This window comes from Maniola jurtina, chromosome 5 (genome assembly GCF_905333055.1).
Source record: "Maniola jurtina chromosome 5, ilManJurt1.1, whole genome shotgun sequence".
NCBI lineage: Eukaryota > Metazoa > Arthropoda > Insecta > Lepidoptera > Nymphalidae > Maniola > Maniola jurtina.
Genome location: NC_060033.1, coordinates 628,388 through 651,171, shown reverse-complemented (window position 1 = coordinate 651,171; position 22,784 = coordinate 628,388). Strand labels below are relative to the sequence as shown.

At 36.3% G+C, this 22,784-nt stretch overlaps 1 protein-coding gene, 1 long non-coding RNA gene and 2 other non-coding genes across 6 annotated transcripts in view; all 4 read left to right on the top strand.

Annotated features, from left to right (window-relative positions):
- Positions 1-4,048: 4,048 nt before the first annotated feature.
- On the top strand, positions 4,049-4,120 carry Trnag-ucc. Its single transcript has one exon. It is a non-coding gene; the product is annotated as a tRNA-Gly (tRNA).
- A 1,692-nt stretch (positions 4,121-5,812) lies between these two features.
- Positions 5,813-5,884, top strand: Trnag-ucc. The gene has a single exon. It is a non-coding gene; the product is annotated as a tRNA-Gly (tRNA).
- Positions 5,885-7,880: 1,996 nt separating this feature from the next.
- Positions 7,881-22,784, top strand: part of LOC123865597 (facilitated trehalose transporter Tret1-like) — a 32,256-nt gene continuing 17,352 nt past the window's right edge. Inside the window, exon 1 of one of the 3 annotated variants that reach the window (XM_045906740.1) lies at positions 7,881-8,181. Coding sequence is in view for 1 of the 3 variants with exons in the window: in XM_045906738.1 (XP_045762694.1) it covers positions 8,167-8,189 (23 nt within the window). In the remaining 2 variants the exon portion in view is untranslated. Of the gene's footprint in view, positions 8,190-22,784 lie in introns of all 3 variants that reach the window. The other 2 variants (XM_045906739.1, XM_045906738.1) reach the window with 2 other exon arrangements.
- LOC123865611 lies at positions 9,903-18,142 on the top strand. Its single transcript, XR_006796003.1, has 3 exons — positions 9,903-9,913; positions 14,389-14,393; positions 18,060-18,142. It is a non-coding gene; the product is annotated as an uncharacterized LOC123865611 (long non-coding RNA).

Sequence of the window (22,784 nt, the reverse complement as noted above, 5' to 3'; positions counted from 1 at the left end):
AATTCAAATATTTGTGACTCCATTTAAATGCAAATTGCAATCTATGCATTACTATAATTTGAGTAAACTGTTTCTTTGATATAATATGCTGAATAATTTTACTATTAAGTATTTGCATTCATGTCAAGTCGGTAGTAGGTAAGTACCCTAAGTTAAGACTTAAGAAAGATAAGTAAATTCACCAACAAGAATATTGCATAGACACGACAAGGAATACATTTCGTGTTACCTAGTAAGTGGGTACTTACTTGTAAAGCCTATATCTTATAAACCAGAATCCGAATAATGTATGATTCAAAAAAATAGTTAGACATACCCTAATAAAAATAAGTTTGTTATATAATATTAATTTAATTATGAAGAAAACTGTGGATTACGAAAGCCACAATTAATTAATTATGCCAAGAGAACTTTAGCGCCTACTAACTTTTTAATAGCAATTTTGCTTAACGACGCTACAGTCATGCTATTAATAACAGGCGTTTATTTCATTAAAATATTATTACTTGTTAAAACTTTAGAAAATTACGTTTTCAATTCTTGAAATTTTGAATGAATGTACTAAACGATGAATACCGATATATTTAGTTTAATTTTGCTTTGGTAGGTTTCATTTTAAAGATCTATCGTCAAATAATATATTATTTTCATGTCTTGTTTTCAATTAAAATTTCTCCATATTATGATCAGCTCTTCAAACATAAATAGATGGTACAAATCTGCAGCCGCATATGAAGGAATGCAATTTACTGAACCAATTTACTTCAGCAATTAATCAAATGGAGTACACTGATATTATGCTTCATACGAACCAGACAACACTTGAAGTTTATTTATCTCTTTGAAAGTACGTTACTTACTTGGAAGTTATGACTAAGTATAATTCATGAAATACTAGGTGATGCTCGCGACTTCGTCCGCGTTACGTTTTTTAAAACCGTGGCAACTCTTTGATTTCCCGGGATAAAAAGTTGCCTATGTCAATTATTACCGAGATGCAATCTACCTCTGTACCCTTTACGATTTATATAAATCGGTTTAATGGTGGGCCTTTAAGAATCCCGTGGGAATTCTTTGATTTTCCGGGATAAAAAGTAGCCTATGTCCTTCCCTAGGATGTAAGCAAACTCTGTAGCAAATTTCATCAAAATCGGTTAAACAGACCTCAACAGGGTCGTGAAAAGCTAGCACACAGACAGACATAAAGGCACACTTTGCATTTACCTATACTTAATACTAGTACGGATCAGCACTAAGAAAAGATCCGATACAATAAAGCTGGATATTCATTTATACCAAAGTAGTGTTTGTCTCTCTGTTTTTTGTTTTTTTTTCCAAATCCCATGCCGATTTTCGTTATGATATTCGTGATAAGGAGATTGCAATACATTATACAAAATCATCGGTGGTAGGCGCTTTTCGGAAGTAGTAGGTAGGGTACCACCCGTCAATCACGATAGTTTAAACTTTACAAGTGTAAATTAAAAATTTATAACTCCCCCGACAAGTGAAGGTACAGTAACTAGAAAAGAGCTGATAACTTTCAAATGGCTGGACCGATTTTTTTGGATTATAGCTAAGAATACTCTCGATCAAGCCACCTTTCAAACAAAAAAAAAAACTAAATTAAAATCGGTTTCTTAGTTTAGGAGCTACGATGGCACAGACAGATACACAGATACACACGTCAAACTTATAACACCCCTCTGTTTGGGTCAGGGGTTAAAAATGTAATCCTGCCCACACGAATTCACGGGGACTAAGGGAGAGTTATTTTTAACCCCCGACCCAAAAAGAGGGGTGTTATAAGTTTGACGTGTGTATCTGTGTGTCTGTGTATCTGTGTATCTGTGTATCTGTGTATATGTCTGTAGCATCGTAGCGCCTAAACGAATGAACCGATTTTAATTTACTTTTTTTTTGTTTGAAAGGTGGCTTGATCGAGAGTGTTCTTAGCTATAATCCAAAAAAATTGGTTCAGCCGTTTAAAAGTTATCAGCTATTTTCTAGTTTTCTTGTAGAAAAGAAGGTTAGATAACCCTTAGGTTCATAATATTCAAGTGTCAATTGACAAATGTCAAGCTGTCAAGATGGACGTTGCCTAGATATACATAATTATTTATTTGAAAATGATTTGTCGGGGGTGTTGAAAATTTTTAATTTACACTTGTCTCTTATTGTTTGAAGAGTGTAGGTACGAGAGTAGGTAGGTAAGTACAAAATAAAAGGGCACGGGTACTAACTATGACGTTTTTCCAGTTAACGAGTGGAAAACGTCCAATGCCCCCGGGGTTCCTCGACACAGTCAATATGACTGCCTTCAATGTGGTGACGGATCTAAGGATGGGTCTGAAGAGAGAAAAGCTCTCGATTTTGCTATACTTAAAATGATCTTGGGCACTAAAATCACATCACACTAATATTATAAAGGCGAAAATGTGTGAATGTTTGTTACTCCTTCACGCAAAAACCACTGGATGTATTTGGCTGAAATTCTGGATTAGCACATAGGCTAATTTTTATCCCGGAAAATCAAAGAGTTACCACGGGATTTCGAAAAACCTAAATCCACGCGGACGAAGTCGCGGGCGTCAGCTAGTATCCAATATTTTAGTGCCCAATTTGAATCTTTGTACCATTTTAAATTGAATTATAAGACATAGAATGTAGTAAATAGTTATGTCTCCTCCATAGATAGAAAGTTGATACTTCATTGATAGCTCTGAAAGTTGTCTAAAAGTCATTTATCGCTCTGCTATCAATCCGCTCGCTCCCACTAGTTCAATTGATAGTTCAACCGTTGAACTTTTGGGAATTTCACCCTAAGGCCGTTTTATGTCTCAGCAACATAATGCGACATATAGACGTGCCATAATGGCTGCCAAACATAAAAAGTCTGCCGCAGTCCGCAACAATTAAACTATTCCGATACAGCCTAAGGTTGTCTAATGTTATTCCGGCATAAAACAGCAAACTTAAAACTAAAAAATTGGCTGTCAGTGGGGCTGCCGACAGGAGTGAAGACATAAAACTATGGTAGGTATAACTAACAGTTTTTTTTTTTGGATTTTCAAGTTATCAAAAATTATAAAATACTTTGTTTAGAACCATTACATTTTACATCTATCTGCATTACAAGCAGTTAGCATTAGCTGATATTAGCATGTTGGCAACGCGACCTTGAAGTATTTAACCGTCCTAAAATCGCCTAAAGCGCCTAAAGAGTTTTCCCTCCAATAATAAATTATATGAAAATATCTTAAGACAAATCCCTCACAATAAATCTCGTGTATATGAAAACGAATCGATTGATCGCGTTACAACTGACGAGATGAGACGACGATACAAATATACAATTCGCCAGAGCGAGACAAAACAACAAATAGTTGCAGGCTATTCCCATCCCACCGGAGATGCACTGAGCCGGAGGTGATTTTGATAAAGTTACTATGTTTTTATAGTTCAAACTTTGTATAAGTCGCTATTATGTACAGTCAAACACCGTAAGTCGTTTAGCACCTTTTTGATCATATTCACATCAAAGGATATCAATGAAGTTCTAACAGTGCGTAACTCAAAAAAATCTTCTTTACAAATGAGTAGTAAAACTGTATAAAATATTCGTTAGGAAATCGTTGATATTTTGAAAAAGGATTTGAAATGAAGTTATTGACCAAATAAAAACGATTCTGGTTGGTCGAATGAAAAATTATCATCATCGAATAGCAAATGTTATGTCTTCTCTGACTTGGGCGCGTTTGGAAGCCTCGTAGCTTTAATTTTAAGTAACGTAATTAATGATCACCACTATATCTTACAAATTTAACAATTTCGACCATCAAAAGGAGTACAATTGTACCTACTTTGAATAAATGATTTTGACTTTGACTTTGAAACCCGCAAAAAATGACTTAGGTTTGCACTATTCGAACCATACTGACCATAGGCTAAATTCAAAAAAAAAAAATGAGAGTACGCTCATTTGCACAGCTGGCTAAAATTATCGTTTTTGTTATTCTGCAATATTAATTTCTCGAAGGATACCAAGGCGTTGGTGGTGTAATGGTCAGCATAGTTGCCTTCCAAGCAGTTGATCCGGGTTCGATTCCCGGCCAACGCACACTTTTTGTTAGAACCATATTATATTTTATATATAAAATATCTAAAATTTTATTACAAGGACATTCAGATTTTCTTGCAGAAAGTGACGATAATAAATAATTTGTGATAATTTTGTAACCTATTGCTAATAATAATAAATATTAAGAATCTGTCTACACTCTAGAATAGAATAGCTTATAATATTTTTGTTCAATTAATAAACTTTTACAATTACTTATTAATCTATATTTACTAAGTAATATCACCCGATCCGGAGTTTTTGAAAATCGGCGAGGGGGTGGAATATCCAAAAATCCTGAAAAACATATGTGTAATTCTTCTTTTTTGCTCAAAGGCCGCATTTTCTTAGATAAGAGTTGAAAAATGACGGACTTTCATACAATCTTTCATCCCCTTTTTAACACCCTCGAGGGTAGAATTTTCAAAAATCCTTTCTTAGTGAATGCTTACGTCGCAAAAATGCTACTAGGTATTTCAAGTTTCTAGCCCTAGTGGATCAGTCAGTCAGATAGAATCAGTCAGAACAACTATTAGTCTTTTTCATATTGTATAGAGATAGATTTTGTATAAGGAACTTTAAATTTTAAAGTAAAGCTACGACCACACCTGCGCGTCATGAAAGCGGAATGCGGGACGCGATGCGGGAGCGTCCATGGCGCGAATCTATACATGCAACAGCTGTATAGTGGCCGCGTAAATGTGCGAGGCGCCATTAATTATTGTCAGATGGAAAGGCTTTGGCCGTGGCTAGTTACCATCCTACCGGCAAAGCCGTGCCGCCAAGCGATTTAGCGTTCCGGTACAATGCCGTGTAGAAACCAAAGGGGTGTGGGTTTAATAAAAACTGCCATATTAGTCAGGTTAGCCCGCTTTCATCTTAGACTGCATCATCACTTACCACCAGGTGAGATTGCAGTCAAGGGGCTAACTTGTATCTGGATTTAAAAAAATATATACATTATACCCAACCTAACTAATATCGTGGGAGACGACGCCGCGCGGCTGACGTTCCCACTTCGTAGTCGCTTTGCTCGCGCAGGTTTGGACGATGCTTAAACTTCATAAAACACTCTACAAAATCTTTACTTTCAAGTTAATAAGCAATCGTGTTACTTATGTAAAGTTCACAATTAACTATACAAAAGTTGTAATTACTATCCAAGGATCAATATTATACTTTAACAATACCTACTTAAGTACTTAATTAAACACTGAGTCTAAACAATGGTTAGCAAATTTAAACAACTGTTTTCAAAGAAAATTGAGTCTGCAGAAAATTATACTTAAGTAAATATTTGAGTTGAATGGTGTAAAAATCTTTATAAGTATAGTTCGCGACAGGTCGACATGGCAATCGGGCTGGGGACGCCGCACTAACACGCATTGTTCCCGCGCTAACTTAGTGTGGGATAGCGCGGGTGACGTGTGGGCGTGCGGGGTGTCGCCCCGCTTCATACCCCGATTGCCATATCAACCTGTCGCGAACTATCCGACCATCTATAGTACCTGACAGCAAGTACTATTATATTATTCTATGGCGACAGGTCGAGATGGCAATCGGCCCGCTGCGCCCCCCCCCCCCCCCCCCCCCCGCCTTATGCCCGGATTGTCATCTCGACCTCTCGCGTACCATACTTAGGTGTTGTATTGACTTTAGCTTGACGTATTAATTTTAACTTACCATTACAAGGCGTTGGTGGTGTAATGGTCAGCATAGTTGCCTTCCAAGCAGTTGATCCGGGTTCGATTCCCGGCCAACGCACACTTTTTTATTAACCTTCGTAAAATCTGAGGGGTGTTAGGTCGACGGTAACTTGATAGCAAATCTCGTTTTGTATAAATTTCTCTGTCGTACTGAACTTTAACAAATAAGAGATTACGTCATATTGGTTTCGGCAGACAAATTCCACCCCTATAAGGGTGGAATTTTTTTATGAAAATCCGTCAATTTTCAAATTATATTTATGAAAATTTGTATTTGAGTTTCCGCTTAAGCATAAGTTTCACGATTTTCCGAACCTGCTGTAAAGTCACTGACCCTACTATATTACCTACCATTGCCTATGAATTAAGCACCCTGAATTTTGGTTTAGAGTTTCCGTGATCGGCCAGAAAGTCCTAATTGCGTTTTAACATATCCACCAAAATCCCCTTTTGTTATGAATCAATCAAACCTAATGATGTAGGGAAGGATAGCGCTAATGGATATCGAAGGTCAACGTTTCAGTAACGGTGTCAATTAACTACTAAAGTTATGTAGAGTAAGTTATAGAAGAACCGTAACCGACACAGCCCAACGAGTTGCAAAACTGAAGTGGCAACGGGCGGCGCACACAATTCGAAGAACCGATAGAGTATTAGACGTTGGAGTCCTTAAAGTGCTGGAGTGCGCAGCGTTAGCAGACCCCTATTAAGTGAAAAACGACATCAAACCAGTCGCAGGAAGCCATTAGATCCAGGCCGCACAACACCGTGACCCGTGAAAGCCTCTACAAAATACCTATATGTCCAGCAGTGGACATCTACGATGATACCCATATTTAGCCTGAAGTTTCAGAATTAAAAAAGTGCGACATTTGCAAAAATCTAATAAAAAAGCGTACCTCGTGTACCTATACAAGCCTACTCTATACCTGTATTTTCTTACTGCCGACCACAGAGTAGCTATATCACAGAGCTCGCGAAGAAATCTAATTTGCCTCACGCGCTCTAAGCCCGGGTCACGGTGTATTCATAACAATCATAGCCACCAGTAATAATAACATCCGTGACTCGCTACTCTATACTTATATTATTCTACTGGCGACCACAGAGCATTGAAAATACAGAGCTAATAAAAAAGTATACACTAATCATGAAAACTCAATTTAAATGTCATGGACTCTTAAAATTATCATCATCATCTTGATTAACCCATCGCCGTGCTACTACTGAGCACAGGGCAACTTCACGCACCTTTGACAACATTATGAAGAACTCTCAGGCGTGTAGGTTTTTACCTTTAACAAATTCCTTAAAACGCACATAGCTCTAAGTTAGAGATGCGTGCCCAGGATCGAACTTCTGACCTTCCAAATAGGAGGCGGACGTTTTAACCAGTATGCCATCGCGGCTCTTAAAATATTATTTCATTGAAATGATAATATTGAATAATTTCATTAGCTAAGTGGAATGCTGATTTTTATCAATAATAATTTTGATATAACCTAAAACTCCTTTTGCTTTCTGGTGTGACGTCACCATTCCAGCACCTTAAGATTCTTAAACGGATCTTAAACGGATCTCCTCATTTGTGATTTGATCACATAGAGACACTTTGAGGACAGCTCTCACTATCGCGCGCTGCGTGGAACTTTTTTACGAGCTAAACGGTATGTTATAATTATTCTTATGTCACACATAAACAAACAACTATTTTACCCCCTTACGGGTTGAATTTTTAAAATCCTTTCTTAGAATTTTTTAAAAATGATGTTGAATTGTGACTGACGAACAATGTAAACTTATGAATAAATGAATGAATAAAATGAGTGGATAATAGTCACCTGCATGCCGATAGCGCGATCCATCTAATTGTTCGAGCTGTGCGTCTTCAGTCAGTCAGTCAGTCAGTAAGCTTTTCCTTTATATATATTTAGATTAAAAGAGAATTTTATAACAGAGCATACTCTATGCCCACCCCATTTAAGATGTAAACATATAAGTATAGTCTCAGCCTCCCTTGCAGGGGTGGCTAAATCCAGTCGCCGCGGCGCATCGCCGCCAGACGGTCGCGAGGGGGGTGATTACGCCTAAAACAAAAATTAAATAAATATATCCACATTTATTTTCACACCCCTGATTATTATTTTCAAAAAAAAAAAACAATCTTACCAAAAAAAAGTTCTGTTAAAAAATTCGCAATTACTCTGTGGTTTCATGTTTTTAATACACCCTACAAAAATCCCGAATTTTCAAAATTTTTTTTCGATATAAATTGGTAGTGTAAAAAACAAAAATGTGTTTTTGAATGGTGAAATCATAGTCAATTTGTGGTTGCCTTGGATGAGTGAGGAACGTGTAAGTCAGTCAGTTTTTCGAGTTATTGATTGTTTTGCGTTTGTTATAGACCCCACTTATTATATCTAGATTTTTGGAGGCTACGGCTAAAATTTTGCGTCAAAGACTAGATAAGATTGTGAAGCAAACAAATTGTAGCTTGTCTTCCACTAGAAAATACAACAATGTTCATATTTGTTACATGATACGAAAAATTAGAAAAACATAATAATCTTTCTAAAATACTGCAACCCTCAATGCAGCATTTTACTAAATTTTCCCTTTTGCTTAATATCTACTTACCTGTATTTTTGAAATTACCTATCTACCTATGTAAAATTATTTATTTTGTTAGTTTACCTTATTTTTCAAAAATAGATCAGTCGCAACTCTCAATTATCTATTTCATAATTTTTACTGAATTTTCCCGTAAACTCGCACTGCACTGATATTCTTAGTATATCTACCCGAATTTTCAAAAATGGTCTATCGTAGAGATAATTGTTTGTTAATTCTGCGTCTTATTTTTCAAAAATAGATCAGTAACTGTTCCTGGTTCCGAGTATATAGAAGTATTCCTAGTAGTAGGTATATATCGGTTGAATTTTGTCGATTCCACTGCATTTATTTTTCCGGTTACGCACTGCAGCGGATGTATGCACATAATTTTGGGAGAGACTGTAGCATACATATAGCGATATGTATTCTGTACCTTTATTGTACTGGAGGGTCTGCTACTGGCTCTTGTGGATTTTTTGAAAATCGGTGAAGTTTAAAAATCCTGAAACACCATCGATGTATGATGTGAAACACACACTTCTTCGAATACTAATTTTCCGACATGTAACTTGGAAAATATAACTGAAATGGACTTTTATAATCTTTCATCCCTTATTTAACCCTCTTGCGGGTGGAATTTGTATTAATCCTGAAACATGTATATGTATTCACTATTCATGTTTAATCAATAGCTCAATTGACAATTTTTATAAATATAACTAGAATAATGACAGACTTTCATACAAACTTTCATCCGTGGAAGGATCCGCCTTTTTTAACCTCTGAGGGGGTAAAAGAAGGGTTGGTAATTTGTATAGTCCACGCGGACGAAGTCACAACATAAGCTCTAAGTACTTAAATAATTCATGGAACAACTTTAGAAAGCTTAAATTTCTACATAAAATTGCTAACTTAATTTCGATAGATTGAACGGTGAAAATTAGATACGGCAACTCGTTCTTCGGAAATTCTTCCTCAACTACTAAATGAATCGTAACTTTCAGAAAACTGATATAGCTTGTAATAAAGATCTTTCATATCTTTGTACCTATAATATATCTAATATACTGTTTTTTTAGGCAGTTGATCTAATGATACAAGTTCTAGGTAGTTTTTAGGGTTTCGTACCTCAAAAGAAAAACGGAACTCTTATAGGATAACTTTTTTGTCCGTCTGTCTGTCTGTCCGTCCGTTGTGACCGTCAAGAAAACCTATAGGGTACGTCACGTTGACCTAGAATCATGAAAGGCAGTTAGGCAGGTTCATAGCACAAGTAAAGGAATAAATCCGAAAACCGTGAATTTGTGGTTACATTACCGAAAAAAATAATTAAAATGTGTTTCAACTTTCAAAGTAAGATATCTATACCAATGACCTGTCAATTCTAAAACAGATTTTTATTTATTTTTAAGCCTTTTTTAAGCATAATAATTTTTGATTTATCGTCGAAAAATATCCGAGTACGGAACCCTCTGTGCGCGAGTCTGACTCGCACTTTTTTTAGGCAGTTGTTCTAATAATCCAAGCTCTAGGTATATCTATTAGGTAGGTACTTACTGTGAGCTTTTTAAGATGGAACGCGCGAACTTGGGGGAGATATATTGTAATATCGCAGTTGTATAGACCCTTACCCATAATAATCGATTCCCGATATCCACATGGCGTTGTAGCGGAACACCAAATCGCTTGGAGCCATCGCTTTTAGGGTTCCGCACCAACGAGTGCCAACAGTATAGACTACAGCTGTTCTAAGCTGAAATGACGCGCCCCACGACATAGTTTTGTTGATTTATGGCCGATTTCCCAATCGTCAAATAACTTTTATTTGAGGTTTGGACAGCTTTTGTATAGAAAATCTGTAAAAATGTCATATTCACGTAACTATTTATTTAACCTAATTAATCTAAACAATAAATATTAATTATGACCAAAGAATGATCGTCTAGGTAAGCGCCCTCCATCTTTAGCTGCATAATCACTTGCCAGCAGGTCTGGTTGCAGCCAAGCGTTAGTCTATAAATAACAAAAAAAAATTGGATAGCATACCTTATTACCTTACTAGCCGATGCCCGCGACTTCGCCCGCGTGGATTTAGGTTTTTTGAAATCCCGTGGGAACTCTTTGATTTTCCGGGATAAAAAGTAGCCTATGTGCTAATCCAGGATATTATCTCTCTCCATTCCAAATTTCAGCCAAATCTGTCCAGTAGTTTTTGCGTGAAGGAGTAACAAACATACACACACACACACACACACACACATACAAACTTTCGCCTTTATAATATTAGTGTGATTACCTAGCATTAATTTATAAACAACAAAGCAAGAAAAATATCATAAACAGTCTGTTTGTTTGTTGTTTTCATATTGAAAAATGAGCAAACAAAGCTGAATATAACAAATGGACGGCGATCAGTCGTTGTATGAAAGAGCTGTATTGATGAACAAATCGCTACCATTCATACAATTGAATGGAGTTCATATCGGTGAACAATCAACAGACTAGAACGGGAACCTATTTCATATCTAACTCAATCAATCAATTTTAGATATGCCTTCCAAATTAGAAATTTCGGTACCAAAAAGTCTATGCTTTTTAAATTAAAAAAAATATTAAACGCTTGGTCATATGACCCGAAGTCAAAGTCAAAAACAAAGACAAATAATTTCTTCAAAGTAGGTAATATTGTACCACGCTACCAGCTAAGCCGTGCCGCCAAGCGATTTAGCGGAAAAGGTCTAACATTTGATTTCTTGCACGTACCTAGATATTTACGTCTCGTAACGATTGCTATGCTATCAATCTTACATGATGGCTGTCAGTAGCAATTAGTACGTCAATAAGGCTGTATTAATAGCTAGACGTTTTGGCCGATTGATTAATGCGTCCCAATGTGCTTCTAATCCCTTAATACGTCGTAGAGGGCATTTAGATACATTATGTATAGGATCACTCTGTTGTCTGTCTATCTGTCTGTCTGCCCGTCTTTCTTGTCTGTCAAGAAACCATAGGGTACTTCCCGTTGCCCTAGATTCATGAAATTTGGCAAGTAGGTAGCTCTTATAGCACAAGTACAGGAATAAATCTGAAAAACGCGAATTTGTGGTCACATCATTTAAAAAAAAAATTAAAATATGTTTCAATTTTCAAAGTAAGATAACTATACCAAGTGGGGTATCATATGAAAGGGCTTTACCTGTACATTCTAAAATGACTAAAACTAATTTTTAGTTATTTTTATCCATAATAGTTTTTGATTTATCGTGCAAAATGTAGGAAAAAATACACGAGTACGGAAACATCGGTGCGCGAGTCTGACTTGTACTTGGCCGGTTTTTCCTTTTGAGGTAGTGAATCTTAAAAAGCAACAAATCGAAAGATCCTCCTGCTAGCTTTTATACCTTTGAGCTACTGAGGTTCCATTATTATTAAATTTGATTATTACCCCGTGAAATTTAATTATGCGCAAAATAAACACAAAGTAAAACAATCCCAAATTAATGTATTCTGTAAACACGAAAATACCTGAAATAACCGACACCTTTTGTGGTGCCATTTAACCATTTATCAAACCCGTCCGCAAACTTTAGTACAAAGGTTTCTTTCATAAAGTCATCTTTAAAAGGAGGATTTTCGACAAATTTTGCAACAGTAAAATTCGGCTTATTTTTTGTAAGAGATTAATTGAGAAAAGAAGTTTATTTCACGTTTTTTGCGAAGACATTCCTATTATTTGCTCAGGAAAAACAACGCCGATTCAAATATTTTTATGAAGAATTTCCTTCCTTTTACACTGAAATTGTAAGGAATAAATAATCATCAATCTTCATAAAATTTCTTTGTGTATAAAAATAATAATCAGACCACCAAAGAAATAGGTACTGTGTGTGAGGTACAAATTGAAGGAACTTATGAGTTGATTCTAAAAAATACTCTACATCAATATATTGTTTCATCATTTAAAAAAACATTTTTAAAACACTGACATATGGAAATAAATATGTGAAAAATCAGTACATAAAACTAAATAATTATGTACTGTTTACATGAAATACCAGTTATAAATACAGGGAACGCCTTTTGTAATGAAAATCATTTATCAAACTGATCCTCGCGCTTCGGTAGCGTAACGCCAACGTTACGTCTAACACCATCCATTACAATAAAGAATTTGCTCTAATTCTGTTTCTTCAGTATACGGCAACAAAGGAGTCTTCTAAAGACTTTCTATGTGGAAAATTAATTATAAATCACCATCATTATCGTCAACCAATAGAGGTCCATTAGATGTCCAGAGTAGACAGGCTCTCTTGTAGGCTTCCACACGCGCCGCCTGAATCTAGCGTCCACGTGGTTAGGTTTTCAATGCAAGATATCTCTGTACCTTATCAAAATTGGTTCAATGGTCCATTCGCTTAAATTTTAACCTATCATAACCGTGAAAAGCTAGCAGACTAATAGAAAACCTGCTTTGGCTTATATCATATTCGCCATTTTGCTTTTGCTGAATCGCTATTGGTCAATTCAAACATGCCGATCTCGCAAGACTACCAACATAAAAACTATATCGCCATTCTTGCAAAAATTACTACTTGAAAATAATATTTACCCACAGACAAACACGATTCGCTCGAAACTCTGAATCATGACGGAATTATTACACCATAAGTTAATCAAATCACGACATGGATTAAAATTTTTGTTCCTTCTCTATCATGGACTTCAACAACGTAACACGTATTTCTATCCAACAGTAAAAGCTGTATTCTACGCAGGTATGAGCTCCCTCGATAATAAAATATAGATTATTACGCAGTAAATCAAAACAAATTCAATTATTGGAGCCGATACGTGGGTACTCTGAGTCGTAATCTGACCTGGATCGAGACGACGTCTAACGAGATTTATAAACATATTCGAGGAATATACAGGTTTCTTGGATTTCAATCTTTTTCGGATTTATCAGTAGGTATACATCAATCGATCACTCTCAGTAAATTATATTTCCTCATCTGATAAGAATGAAATACGAGTATAATAGCACTGTGATTGTACGACTGATTCGCTGAAGATTTCTGTTCGCCATATTTTAAGATCTTCATTAGTTTTTAGGGTTCTGTATCACCAATGAAAAAAGGAACCCTTATAGGAACACTTCATTATCAGTGTGTGTCTGTCTATCCGTCAAGACCCGTCAAGGAAATTGAAATCTATAGGGACTTCCTTTTGACCTAGGATTATAAAATTTGGCAGATAGCAACTACAAGCTCATAGCACAAAAAGTCCGAAAACCATGATATCACAAAAAGTGTCATTTTTTGTACAGTTCGCACGGGACCCCTCGTGTGCGAGTCAAACTCGCACTTGACCTGTTTTTGTAGTTAACTGTTTTTCGGAAAATATCGTAATATGGTATACGGTATGATATTGATAACCTGTTATCGACACCTACAATTTTAAACACAGGGTTAGTAAGAAAAAAATGCTCTTTTTTTTGCGCTTACTACCGTATCTCAATTCACTCCCGTTACGATTTTAGCCACCATAAAAACATTGTAACTAGTCGTCCACTAACGATGAAAAAAAGGTATCTTTAGTTACACACACTTGCCCGTGGTAAGTAATAATAATTTTACAAAACAATGATTGTAACATAAGATACAATTTTTTTCTTGGTAAGATTTGCGACCTGCGACCCCGCACTTCTTGTTTTGATCGAGTTACAACGCGTGCATTGCCGGCGTTTTACGCATTGTTAATTAATTTGTACTGTTTTAATGGTAAAAATAGCTGTTATCATTTTACAAAAATTGGGATCGCGATATTAACAATGTAAAAGTAACCTGGAGTAAAATTATGCACATTAAATTTATCAGTAGCTTACCAAACATAATTACTTTTCAATATGATTCTTAAGTGACACTAAGATGTCTATAAATATAGCTCAAGTTTCTGTTCGATCAGGTACTCGTCGTAGTGTAAAGGAACCTTAAAACAATGATCAAAATATTAACATTCCAAAGGCTTATAACGCGCTCTTGCCTATATCTGCTGCAAAATATAAAGATTTAATAAATTTGTGCAATAGCAAAGCTATTCCAGATATCTATCATGATTATTTTATAAATTTGCCTCATTTGAGCTCAAACGTACCAAATGCAAGTGAGTCTGATTAATAGGTACCTAAGGTCTTTTTTTTGATGCATAAATAAAGAATAAGTTTTTTGTTGCTGTACTTAGTTCCCGTCAAACATATTTAAATGTGAGTGCCATTTAACGGTGAAGAAAGCAACAGCTCTTACTCATTGTTCTTTAACAAAATACCTTATCTTTTGTAAAAGAAACAATGAGAGAGCTTATCCACTTTCTTCACCTACCACCAGCGCCCACATATTTAAACATGTTTAACAGGATCTTTACATTATATTGTCGAGGTTTATTATGACTGATTTTAATTAGTTGAATAAAAATTAGAAAGTGATTGGTTGATATCCCTAGTTCCCATGAAGATTCAAAAATGTCTGTGTTACATTCCTGTCAAACTTTATTGTAGTTGCTTGAACTAGAAGGAGAAGCAAGCAATCGCTCTGACTCAGAGTTATAAGACAAAGATAGAGCGATCATTTTCCCTCCGCTTTCACGCAAATAATTTATAAACCTGCGAGAAAGCATGGGGAAAATGATTGCTCTGTCTTTGTCTTAAAACTCTGAGTCATAGCGATTGCTTGCATGACTTGCTTCTCCTACCAGTTTACGCAACTACAATAAAGTATGACAGGAATGTAACACAGACATTTTTCTAAATTGTAAAGGCTGATTCATTGATGGTTAATTTTCAATGAAGATTTAAAATGTCTATTATTCACAGTTTACAGTTTATGTCTAACTTTAATGTAGCTGCGTGAAATTGGAGGGTAAAGCAAGCCATCACTCTGTCACAAAAGACAATTTTCCCCTACTTCCACGCAAAAACAATAAAGCCTAAAGGCAACTGTTGTACGTCCTTAAACGCTTATTAAAATAATTGAAAATCTATGATTATTGTTACTTTACTTTGTAAAACTTACAATCTATGTAAACCTAAATGTAAAGATTGATTAACTTTAGGTTTATTTTGATATTTTGGAACTATAATAATAAAAACAATGCAAATTAATTCATTTTTTATTTTTATGGTAACTCCAACTATGTATTAAAATAAATATTATCCATTGTAACTCAGACTTACAATTATTTTTCTCGGTAAATTAGTTATTGCCCTACTAAATTGCACTGTATGTCTGAGTTACAACTGTAATTTGGAAACCAGTTTTTAATGAAAAATCATTGTAAGTCATAAAAACATATAAAATACATAAGTAAACAACAATTATTAGTCATACAGAAATGTAGATAATCCCTTTTTACTTATATTTACAAAATTGGAAGACGCTAGGACTTTTAGGAACAAAGTGAGAATATTTTGAATGTTTAAATCGCTCTCCTGAAAAGTTGTGAAAAATGAGTTACAATGTTTTAAATTGCAGGTGTCGATATTATGTGTAACCTGTCTAATTTTTACCATTGCTTTTTGAACATAATAATTTATATAAAATACAAGAAGTTAAAGTTGCTAATACAGGCAAAAGATAAGGAAAGTCTTGATTAAGTAGTAAGTACCTAGTAAGTAAGGGGAATGAAAAATACTCGGCTTAGTTCTTATTTAATCTTAATTAATAATTGACTCAGTTAGTTTAAATAATAATTAACTCAGCCACCGGGAATCAAATAATCCGCACGACATCTCTGTAGAAATATCATCAAAGAGCAAAACGGGTAACTTTTATTATACCCAACTACGTCACACTCAAAGACTTTATCTTTTGCCCGCATAAGCAACTTCAAAGTCCTTGTTTCCTTGACGAGGGCCTCTTGTCTTTTACATAAATTATGTTCAAAAAGCCATGGTAAAAGTTTAAGAGCGAATTTACTTTTAGATACTTAAATTACGTCAAAAGTTCTAAAAAAATGAATATAAATACAGAAAATAATTCTTTACCTACATATTATTACTTACAAGGAACACCTATGACATCTATGTGTACGTAAATCTCTCAATATTGTGCGTGCAAACTTACAAATTCATCGCACAGAACCTTCTCCACGCGAGTTCAACTCGCACTTGTCTGGTTTTTTAACTCTTCAGCTAATTTTAAACCTCTGAATAAGCAATGGAGTAGGCTGGCGTGAAGTAAAACATCCGAGCCAATTGTTGGCAAACTTGTTATTTGCTCAGTCTTCTGCTAGAATGAAGCGTTTTTAAGAGGGCTCTCTCCGTCACTCGTTTCATACAATCGTAGTTCCAATTTCATTTGAATATTAAGCAACCAAAGTCCATGAAATTTTGCAGACATATTCTAGAAACTATCTGTGGTTTTCCAGATTTCTGTTAAAATATTCGGTTTCAAAGTTACGCGGTCTTAAAAATTTTCATACAAATCTCTGAACCCCTGTAATTTTAAAACTACATATTTTTAGAAAAATCTAAAACACCACAGACACAGATATTAGTTTCTAGAATATGTCTACAAAATTTCATGGACTTTGGTTGCTTAATATTCAAATGAAATTGTAACTACGATTGTATGAAACGAGTGACGGAGAGAGCTCTGTTAAGGTTTCGTACCCGAAGGGTGACAACGGGACTCTATTACTAAGCCTCCACTGTCCGTCCGTCTGTCTTTGAGCAGGCTGTATCTCATTAACCGTAATAGGAAGAGAGAGGAAATTTTAACAAATTTGCCGCTGCCTCCAACAACAAATAATTAAAAAAAACTAAAATGGCCGCCATGGAAATGAAAAACATTAAACAGTGTTATTTCTTGTATGATGGTACAAATTCATCGCTCAGAACCCTCTCCACGCGAGTTCAACTCGCACTTGTCAGCTTTTTAATCTTCAGTTAATTTTAAACTCCGAGTAAGCACATGGAGTGAGCTGGCGTGAAGTAAAACATCCGAGCCAATTGTTGGCAAGCTTGTTATTTGCCCAGTCTTCAGCGAGAATAAAGCGTTTTTAGGTTTCACCCATTGACACTGTGCTGTTTAAACATTAAACAAGTCAATATTTATTTCCAATGTCTTATAAAGAAATTGGAGAGCAAAATTTCGTAATTCGAAGGAGAGTGTGCCATGAATTATTTAACCTGGTTCTTTCACCATTCTAAGCGGAGGCTTTGTGATCCTGTTGGTACCTTTGGAGTATGGAACCCTAAAAATATACAATGATGACACTCTTATTCTGACTGTTAAATCCGCAGGGTATCTCACAAATAGGTGTGCACAGTGCAAATATTTTATATTAGAACTAGCAAATTTTTATTTATGGTATTTATCACATTGAACTCTGAGTCTTTTTTTAACTATACTTACCTAGACTAGCGTTTGGCTGCAATCTGACCTGGTGGCAAGTGATGATGCAGCCTAAGATGGAGCGCGCTTGCCTAGAACATGCCTATTCACTATTGACTTGACCCAAAATGGGCATTTGCCTTTCTACAAAAGCTGGCAAAGATTTTGAGAGTTCATTTCGTGAATAATTGAAGTCGAGGTATCGAGTTCAAATATGTGCCCATGTACAAGGTCTTATGGTTGGGCTCCACTATCGGGGTTCGGCAAATGATTCGTGATATCGCGAATTGTGTGTTCCACACAATCGCGCTAGCCCGAATTCTTGTTTTTGCGAGATATAATAGCTAATACACCACAGGCCGAGTGAATAGGAGTGAGTGATTTTGATCCCGAATCCACTATGTGTCAAACTAGCTGATGCCCGCGACTTCGCGTGGGTATAGGTTTTTATAAAACCTGTAAGAACTCTTTAACTTTCCGGGGTAAAAAGTAGTCTATGTGTAATTTCAACTCTCTAACTATTACGGTTCACAAGATACAGCCCGCTGAAAGACGGATGGACGAACGGACGGACAGCGAAGTCGAAGGGTCCGATTCCCCTTCCATCCCAAACCCTAAAAATTCTCCAAACATTCGCCGAATCCGAATACTGTGGTTAGTCGATTCGCCGAACGCCAAATCGAATCATTTGCCGAGTTCCGATAGTAGAGCCGTCCCACTACTGAAACATTTTCAAAGCGTCTTTGGTAGGCTTCGTAGGTGATATTGGCAAGCCAGCCTGGCAGCCTGGCCGTGACCCACAATGCCAGGCGCCGCACAAACACTGGCTTGTGTGAACGGAAACAAAGGCTTCACACTTTGGAGCTTTTCTTGTGCCTTTTCATTTTAACAGACACTGACAAATAAGACAAACAAAAATCTAGGTATATAGAAAAGGACAAACTTGACTCACTTAATAACTTTAGACTTGCCTTTATACAACTTTAAAAATCTATTAAAAATGTGGTCCTGAAAATAGCATGTTATACAATCGAAGATTATGTAAATGATAAAAAAGCATGGATTTAACTCGCACCAGCAATGTGCGGTGCTGCAATTATTGCTTGTATAGTATGGCATATAATTGTAAATTGAACACTTCAAAAGAGCAACCGCCGAGTTTCTTGCTGGTTCGAAACGACATTCCGAACCTGTAGTTAATTCTTTTGACGATTCAAAACACTTGTAAAAGTTTACTTGAATAAAAATATATTCTATTCTATTCTTTATTTAAAGTTATCTAAAGGTATTTAATTAGTATCAATGTACATAATACACCTCTAGTAGGAGTATTTACTAATAAAATATATATATATAAAGGGAAAAGCTGACTGACTGACTGACTGATCTATCAACGTGCAGCTCAAACTACTGGACAGGCTGAAAGGCAGGCAGATAGCTAGTATGACGTAGACATTCGGTCACTTTGTGTCTCATTAAAACTAATAATAATAATAAATATAGAATCCACCTCAAAATATATAGACATTTGTCCATTTATGAACATATTTGGATACGTTAAACGTACAGGCACAAATCGTAAATAATGAAAACAAAGTAATAAAATTAATAACTTTGAGTGTACTATGTCGTAATGTCTTATGCCTGAATTCTGCCCGCCATCTAGAATTTCCCAATTTGCCCTAAGAATCCGAAGCGTTTCGGCGAAATGAGGGAAATACCCTACATATTTATAAAAGTTGACACAAACACGCCGGCGCCGGACCGATTTTCTCAAATAAATATATTTTTTATGCATAGGTATTCCCGGAATTTAAAAAATCGGTCAAGGTCGAACCTGACTCGCACACAATGGTTTCCGTACCGTAATACAATAAAGAACACTTTTTCATGGCGGCTATTTTGAAATTTTTAGTATTTGTAGTTATAGCGGCAATAGAAATACAAATTCTGTGAAAATTTCCAGTCTCTCCTTATTCACGAGATAAATCCCACTGAAAGACAGACGGACGGACGGACAGCGGAGTCTTAGTAATAGAGCCCCGATGGCACCCTTCGGGTACGGATAACGGAACCCTAAAAGGGGAAGTTATTTATGGTTTACAGTTTAAATATTCGGTTGGCAAAAATAAAACAGTTTGCATGACGTATTGAAAAGTGTTAATGACTGTGTTTCAGTTAAGTGCTATCAATAGTATTCATAATGTTATCTATGTCATATTCGCTATTCATCTCTATAATCCGCGTTGCGATTGCATATACTGCATATGCATAACCCACCAATGTATTGTATACTAATGATGTGTTTGTCGGTATATTGAACAGTGATAGCTTAGTGATTAAGATGCCTGCTTCCTATTCGAAAAACCAGGGCTTCGATCAAGGGCACGCACCTCTAATTTTTCCAAGCTAAGTGCATTTTTAAAACATTAAAATTATCACTTGCTTTAACGGTGAAGAAAAATTGCCTAAAACGCATACAACTGCGAAAAATTTGCATTAGCATTGATATAAAAGCTTTTATATAAAAAAAAACAGATCAAGTATGAGTCAGACACGCGCACCGAGGGTCCCTTACTCGGCTAATTTTTCCGCTATTTTGCACGATAAATCAAAAACGATTATGCATAAAAATAAATAAAAAGTAGTGTTTTAGAGTATACAGGTAAAGTCTTTTAATATGATACCCCATTGACATAGTTTACTTTGAAAATTGAAACATATTTTTTTAAAATAATTTTACCACGAATTCACAGTTTTCAGATTTATTCCTTTACTTATGCTATAAGACCTACCTACCTGCCAAATTTCAGGATTCTAGGTCAACGGGAAGTGCCCTATAGGTTTTCTTAACAGACACGACAGACGGACAGACAGACATAGTGACGACAAAGTGATTTTATAAGAGTTCCGTTTTTCCTTTACGGAAAAACTGTTACAAAGCCGTACGGAACGTCAAAGGGTACGGAAGCCCTAAACAAAAAAGCATATATGGCGCTGCAATTCGTCTGTATCGACCTTGGTTTAGATGCAGAGTGACCTTAAAGTTCCAGCAGGCGGTGCCGGCCGGCGCCGGGCGGTGTGCGTCCGTGCTAAAGCCCGTCAATTAATAAAATAAACTTGGCAGTCGCCCGGCCCGCATTGCGACAGCCCCTACATTATATTCAAACATTTGTTATAAACGACAATCTGTGTACACCCGCGCTGCTCACGGTTCCGACTCTGCGGATGATATTCAAAAATAATCTCTCTCTCTAATTTCTATCTTCATCTCTTCTCTCCATAAACCCCAGCACCAACAAGGGGTATGGGTAAGGGGTATGGGTTCAATAGGGCTCCGTTTTCACGCTTTGGGTACGGAACTCTAAAAAACCGCCACAACCCCCGCGGGTATGACTTGATGGGAAAACATATTCGATGGATTCCCAACGAGTTACACGTTACGCGATTTGGTGTGACTCGTCATCCATCTTCTAAGGATATTAGCCCGCTACCATCTTAGACTTCATCATCACTTACCATCAGGTGGAGATCGCAGTCAATGGCTAATTTGTAATGAAATTTAAAAACGCGGTCAAAAAGAAGTACCTTAAAGGTTTTCCTGACAGACAGACATACAGACAGACAACAAAGTGATTCTATATGGGTTCCTTTTTTCTTTTTGGGGTACGGGGCCCTAAACATTTCAAACCCGAAAAATTTCAAAATGAGCGCCATGAAGAGAGAGTAGATCTTATTCGATTTATGCAGGTAAGGAACCCTTGGTGTGCGAGCTTGACTCGCACTTGGCTGATTTTTGTAATAATTCGATTTCGAAGTATGATTTCCTCCACTTTTCTCCCAACCAGTAATTTCACTATCGTCAGAAGGCCTCACACCATTCTGTCCGTCACTTGGTACATTTTCAGCTCGTCAACTTTTTACGACGTTCGTGCCCTGAGGAATTTCGCATCTGAGAACTTATTCGTATGAATTTTGTCATATAACGTCCCCTCGTAAACGCTCGGAAGCTCCGCGTTATTGAGGCCTCGTTATATTTGCATGTTGGTAATTCTACTCAAAAGAGAAAAAGATTTTTATTAGTTTGATACAATTTTCATTTTTTTTTTGAGAACAAGTGCTGTGATTTTAAAATGTAAGAAAGCTTAGAATCACTCAGCGGAAATGGAAAAAGCTATGCTCGGAGTTTTTCTACGTGATCAAATCAGAATTGAGGAGATTTTGTAGAAGAACCAGATTTCTAAATAATCCATACTTCCATACTAATATTATAAATCCGAAAGTGTGTCTGTCTGCTAGCTTTTCACGGCCCAGCAGTTTAACTGATTTCGATAGGTATAGAGTTAGCTTATGCCCGCGACTTCGTCCGCGTGGAATCAACTCCCATCGGCGGTGTTCCCACTAGATTACAACATGGGGTTATTCAAGTGGCGGACAAACGAATTCCTGAAAAGTCACTTAACATCAGGTGACTCGCCCGCTTGTTATTTTATTATTTAAAAAAAATTAGCCAGTCCAGTAGTTTGAGCTGTGCATTGATAGATCAGTTAAAGAGCTTTCCCTTTATGTTACACTACTAGCTGAAGCTCGCGACTTCATTCGCGTGGATGTAGGTTTCTGGGATGAAAAGTAGCCTATGTGCTAATCCAGAGTATAATCTATCTCCAATCTACAGCCCAATCCGTCCAGTAGTTTTTGCGTGAAGGAGTAACAAACATACACACACACATACACACACACAAACTTTCGCCTTTGTAATATTATATTGTGAAGTGTGATTAGTGTGACAAGTTTGCGATTTAGAAACTTTTAAAACATTTGACAGCTTAGCATTTTTTGCGGAATGGAAAATTATACAGTAATTTTGCGCTATGTATAATTCATATGTGTTGTGCAGCCTGCTGCCTCCGCCGATCCCATTAATTGGATCCCGCATGCTAATGAGCTGGAACTCGT